We start from the raw sequence: 6,160 nt of genomic DNA on the forward strand, positions 1-6,160 counted from the left end.
TTTTTGTCAAAATACTGATAATTGTCCATATCCTGACGGCACCTTCTGTTTTCTATATTTTTTTTAATAATAATAATAATAATAATAATAATAATAATTATTATTATTATTATTATTATTATTATTATTATTATTATTATTATTTCTGGAGATCCTTCACATGTAGCTTCCCTGGTTTGAAAGGCATCCATGCTTTAGGAATCTTCTACGGCTGTGGTGGACTTTTTGTAATCATTGATATCTCAGTTTTCAGCAATGAATTCAAGCTGGCCATCTTGCTCCATAATTCCATTTTGGAATTTTCACAACTTATGTGTACATTTGTGATCACACAATTTATAATTTGTATGTCCGTCTAAATATATTGTATTTTAAATTTATAACTACATATTTTTATGCATTTATCTTTCTACTTGATTTTTTTATATTAATTATTTACAAAATATATTTAATAGTAAAATGATATTTATCTACACAATTGTTATATTTACATAAAAAGAATAAAAATTTCAAGGCATTGAAGTAGGGGTAGAACCAAAAGTCATTCCCTAAAATAATTGAAAATGGTATAATGAATCATGGCTATAAGAAAGTAAAAGAATACTGCATATTTTAATATATTTAATATTGCCCAAAATTAATGGGAAATTGGTTCTTGAGCTGTGATTCCCAACACCCAAGCAATAATGGCACCTTTGTGTGTAAAAATGGATCGGTTGGTGTATCAAAATAGTTTTTGTTTTTTTTTTATTTTTTAAGTCAACCATTGGATAGGCTAGTGATATGGCATAAAAATATAAGGAGAAGAGCAAGAGTTTAAATTTTTCTCCCAATAATACCGTTTTAAACTATTTATGTATTGTACATCTGAGCACAATATTATTTCTGTATTATTCACGGTCTGGTGTGGGTCTCCTGAGGGAATAACAGTGGTTTTACCAATCTAAAATTATAGGGCAAAGAATTTTTTTAGAAAGTCTGTAAGCTACCGTAATTGATACACTTTTATATTTGTCTGTCCTTTTAATAATCCCTTAAATAGGGTTGCTTGCCTTCTAATAGAAAAAAAAATAACTTTCTTCAATTTTAAATTTTCCTCACATAGCCGACATACCATTTTATTGTCTCACTAATAAATAAAAAATAACACAAGTTTCATATTTATTAATTCCAAAACTACATAAAATGAGAATAACCATTAATAAATTATAAGAAATTTCAACAAGTGGCCCAACACCAATAAATATGAGATGGAAGAGGTGGATGGGATACTCTTAAGTGATGGAAGTCTTCCTTTGACAAGTCAAAGTCGTCACAAATCTGCATCAATCCAATTTAAAATGGAATAAAAATGCATTTATAAACCTAGTTTGTATGAAATGTGACTTGGACCATTGAATTCATACTAATGTATCACTTGGAGACCGTTGATTTATCACTAAAATTTAAAAAAGCTGCATTTGTGAAATATAGTGTTTTATGTTTTTGGCTTCCACATATATATATATATATATATATATATATATATATATATATATATATATATATATATATTGGAATTATAAGTATATATATAATTTTTGTCTAAGTGTAATAAACCATGGATTTCAGCCCATGAGCTTGGAGCCCAATTAATTATATATTCTTTTAGATAATAATTGAAATTGTGTTAAATATCATATATATATATATATATATATATATATATATATATCTTTAAATATTTAATACTGGTTATCATTAATATATAACTTATATAGTTATTTTTTATATGATTTTTTTAACCTTTTGATTTATAATAATTATATAATTTAAAATTGATTTACACATATTAAAAAAAGTATGATATTAAAATTGATACTTATCATTTAATTATATTATCATTTTTTTAAAAACAAATTAGAAATATCATGTTATAAAAAAAATAAATCCTATTGATACATAGTCTTTTGTGTAGAATGTTTATTTTTAAAAAATCCGAAATTAAATTTCAAAACTCACGTAAAATGCATGAGGGCTTATCCCTTATTTGTCAAAATAAAAATAATAAAATAATAAATAATAAAGAAGTTAAAAATAAAATTCTCTAAAAACACAAGTTGGGCATGATTGTTTCAATCCTATCTAAACACCATTTAATAAAACATGCGTGTGTACGTGTGTGTGTGTGTGTGTGTGTGTGTGTGTGTGTGTGTGAGAGAGAGAGAGAGAGCGAGAGAGCGAGAGAGAGAGTCACAATTTTGCACTTCACCCCTTCCTCCCTTATCACACTCCCTCTATATGACCCAGCGTGTGTGTGTGTGTGTGAGAGAGAGAGAGAGAGAGAGAGAGAGAGAGTCACAATTTTGCACTTCACCCCTTCCTCCCTTGCCACACTCCCTCTATATGACCCAGCCTCCCTTATCCTTCTGCCTCCAACCTCCATCTCACTAGGCTCTCTCAAACTGAGGCAAAAAGGGTGACACCTTGACTGAAACACATAGACAACCATGGTGTTCGCTGGAATTCAATCATCATCATCACCTTCCGGCCATCAAAACCTCACAGTCCACATACTCCGTGGCCGTTGGTTCATGGTCTTTGCATCCTTTCTAATCTTGGCTGCCTCAGGAGCCACCTACATCTTCAGCATCTACTCTCCTGTGCTCAAGACATCCCTCGGCTACAACCAACAAACTCTCAACACCCTTTCCTTCTTCAAAGACCTCGGTGCCAATGTTGGCATACTCTCCGGCTTAATCAATGAAGTCACTCCTGCTTGGGTTGTTCTCACCATGGGTGCCGGCATGAATCTCTTCGGCTACCTTATGATCTATCTTGCCATCACTAAGCGTCTTTCTCATGTGCCCGTTTGGCAAATGTGTTTGTACATTCTTATTGGAGCTAACTCTCAGACTTTTGCCAACACCGGAGCATTAGTCACTTGTGTCAAGAACTTTCCTGAGAGCCGTGGTATCGTCCTCGGTCTTCTTAAAGCCTTTGTCGGTCTTAGTGGTGCTATCATCACTCAGCTCTATCCTGCTCTCTATGGTAATGATGCTAAGGCTTTAGTTCTTTTTATTGCTTGGCTTCCAGCTGCCATCTCTATTGTCTCCATCAACACAGTGAGGATCATGAAGGTTGTTCGTCAAGCCAATGAGGCAAAGGTCTTTTACTCTTTCCTTTATATCATTTTAGCTCTCGCCGGGTACCTTATGGTCATAATAATTATTGAGAAAACTCTGCCGTCTTCAAGGGTGGAGTACAGTCTTAGTGCTGCTCTTGTCCTACTCTTTTTGGCCTCCCCTCTTTATGTTGTCATAAGAGAAGAGCTTATTCTCTGGAAAAAAAAGATTCAAGCCAACAAGAATCAAAACCAAAACCCTCCTCCTCCTCTTTCCATCACTGTTGAAAAACCAACTGACCAAAAGCAAGAAACACCACAAGAAAAAACAGTGAAGGAACCATCATCACCATCTTCTGCTAACTCCTCTAAAAGGTTTTCACTGGCATCACTCATTAAAACCTTCAAAGCTCCAGAGAGAGGAGAGGACTACTCAATCCTGCAAGCACTTGTGAGCATCGACATGATTGTTCTGTTCTTCGCAACAATTTGCGGCGTCGGTGGTACACTTACTGCCATCGACAACATGGGTCAGATAGGCCAATCATTAGGGTACCCCCAGCGCAGCATCAGTACATTTGTCTCCTTAATTAGCATCTGGAATTGCTTAGGTAGACTTACTTCTGGCTTCCTCTCCGAGATCCTTCTCGCCAAGTTCAAATTTCCCCGTCCACTGATGCTCACCGGAGTTCTTGTCTTATCATGTCTTGGTCATTTGCTCATTGCTTTCGGAGTTCCCAACTCACTCTACTTTGCATCTGTTGTCATTGGGTTTTGCTTTGGTGCTCAGTGGCCTCTTCTCTTCGCCATCATTTCTGAGATCTTTGGGCTTAAGTATTACTCAACACTCTATAATTTTGGTGGAGTAGCTAGTCCAATTGGCTCTTACATATTGAATGTGAAAGTCACTGGCCTATTGTATGATAGAGAGGCTGAGAAGATGAACCTCAGTACTGTTACTACTTCTGGTGCCAAGGATTTGACTTGTATTGGAGTGCAATGCTTCAGGCTTTCATTTCTTATAATCACTGGGGCTACAATTCTTGGAGCTCTTGTTTCTCTTATCTTGGTAGCTAGAACAAGGAAGTTTTACCAAGGAGATATATATAAGAAGTTCAGGGAAGCTGCTGAGAAGGAATTACAAGTTGAGATGAAGCCTCCTTCTACTACTTCTATACAAAGTAAGGAGAGTTCTGAAGGGCATGTAACAAAAGAGTGAGTTTCATTTCATAGCAGTGTTGTTGTATTGAGTGGCCATAGGACTTGATGATCAGTATAGAAGCAACCAGATTGGGCTTAAGATAAAGTTACTAATTAGAAAGGTAGATTAAAGAATTATAAAAAGAGTAAAAAGGGTTGGTGATCTTCTTTTATGAAAGTTTTACAGTGTAGCAGAGTTAATGAAAATGTTGCTGTTTATTATTGGCTAATTACGTAAACGAGTGACTTTGATTGGAAATGCCATGTTCCTGGTCAAAATAGAAAATAATAAGAAACATTGGCGTATGGGATCTTTCTGGACTATTCTTTCTTCATAGTGCAGGGGATGGTCTTTCAAATATATCTATATATATATATAATTACTTTAAAAAAAAAACTTGAGACACCTTCCATTTTTTAAACTCAGGCACCACCTTTTGTCAGATCATATGTTCACCACATGGAAGGGCCATTCATTTGAGAAAAAATGCAAGGAAGTGAGGGGAAGTGGTTTGACTTCCTCCACTTCTAATATTCATTTGTGCTGAAGTGGAGGGAGTGGCACTTCTCTCACTTCCGATTGAAGTGGATTTTGAACTAAGCCCACTTTAGTATTTTTTTTACTGAAGTGTGGGGGGAGAAGTGAGTCAATCTATAAAAACTAACTTTTTTTCGTATCTTATTTTTTTTTTAAAACTCATAGAACTTCATCCAGTATCTAAATTCTTCGGTTCTATTCTCACTTTCTAACAAATGAACACAGAAGTTCTGGAAGTGATATTACTTCCCCTCACTTCAAGGAAGTGGCACTTCTCTCACTTCCTGACTTCCCTTCACTTACAGTGAAATAAATGCCCCCGAAGCTTAGGAGCAAGTTTGTTACAAGTTATTTTTGTGTATAAGGATAAATTATTATTTTTTATTTTGTTTTTGAGCTAAAAATAAAAAAATAAGAATATTTTGAAAAAATGAAAAATTTGAGGGACTATTGAGAACAATTAAAGTTTCACCGGATGACTTTTCTTTTATATTTGTATTATCTATACATATTATTAAAGTAGATGTATAATCTATCAAAAGCGTTTAAGGAACAATTTTAATTTTTTTTTAATAATTTTAAGCTTTTATTTATATTACTTATGATATTAATAATTGAAAAATATTAATTACACCTAATTATTTATATAATAAATGTTCATAAGACCTTTGAAATCCAAAGTATAAAAGAGTTTCTACGATAGGAATTGTTTAATTATATTATTTTATATATGATATTGCCTCAAAACTCCTCACAAAATTTTAAAAATTTCGATACGAAACCGGAAAAAATGCCTAGCATACAAAAATGGGAAACACATTGAAGAATACTACAATTCTATTAAAAATACCTTTACTCTCCTTGATGCTAGCTTTCACCACCACATTCATTTTTATGTCAACCCTTCAATATATTAAAATTATAAAAAGATTGCTTTTTTTATTGAAATAACTATTTATTAAAATTACAAGAAAAACTTATCTTTTCTTTGTGTATTTTACCTTAATATTTACTTCAATTAATATATTTTAAAATGTTTAGACATTGCTTTGTTCTTATTTTATTTTTTTATGTATTGTCTTCTCTTGAAGTCTCTTTGTTGCCGCTAAATAATGCACCATCTAAATCATTGTATAAGTTTGGATATATTGATTTTGTGTTGTCCTCTATTGAAGTCACTTTGTTGTGACTTCAATATTTATGCCCTTAATATTTTTATTATTATTATTAATAGGCGACGATTAATCACCCTTCATTTAAAAGATTATCAAAGGGATAAGCAGTTATAAAAGTGCACCAATATAATAGCTCCTCCTAGA

The 6,160-nt window shown here is 33.1% G+C and overlaps 1 protein-coding gene across 1 annotated transcript; it reads left to right on the forward strand.

Annotated features, from left to right (window-relative positions):
* Positions 1-2,457: 2,457 nt before the first annotated feature.
* On the forward strand, positions 2,458-4,609 carry LOC120267624. Its single transcript, XM_039275295.1, has one exon. It carries the CDS (start codon positions 2,490-2,492, stop codon positions 4,320-4,322), a length of 1,833 nt encoding a protein of 610 aa, XP_039131229.1. The 5' UTR covers positions 2,458-2,489; the 3' UTR covers positions 4,323-4,609.
* Positions 4,610-6,160: the final 1,551 nt, after the last annotated feature.

The sequence above is a fragment of the Dioscorea cayenensis genome, chromosome 8, assembly GCF_009730915.1.
Source record: "Dioscorea cayenensis subsp. rotundata cultivar TDr96_F1 chromosome 8, TDr96_F1_v2_PseudoChromosome.rev07_lg8_w22 25.fasta, whole genome shotgun sequence".
In the NCBI taxonomy this organism is placed as follows: domain Eukaryota; kingdom Viridiplantae; phylum Streptophyta; class Magnoliopsida; order Dioscoreales; family Dioscoreaceae; genus Dioscorea; species Dioscorea cayenensis.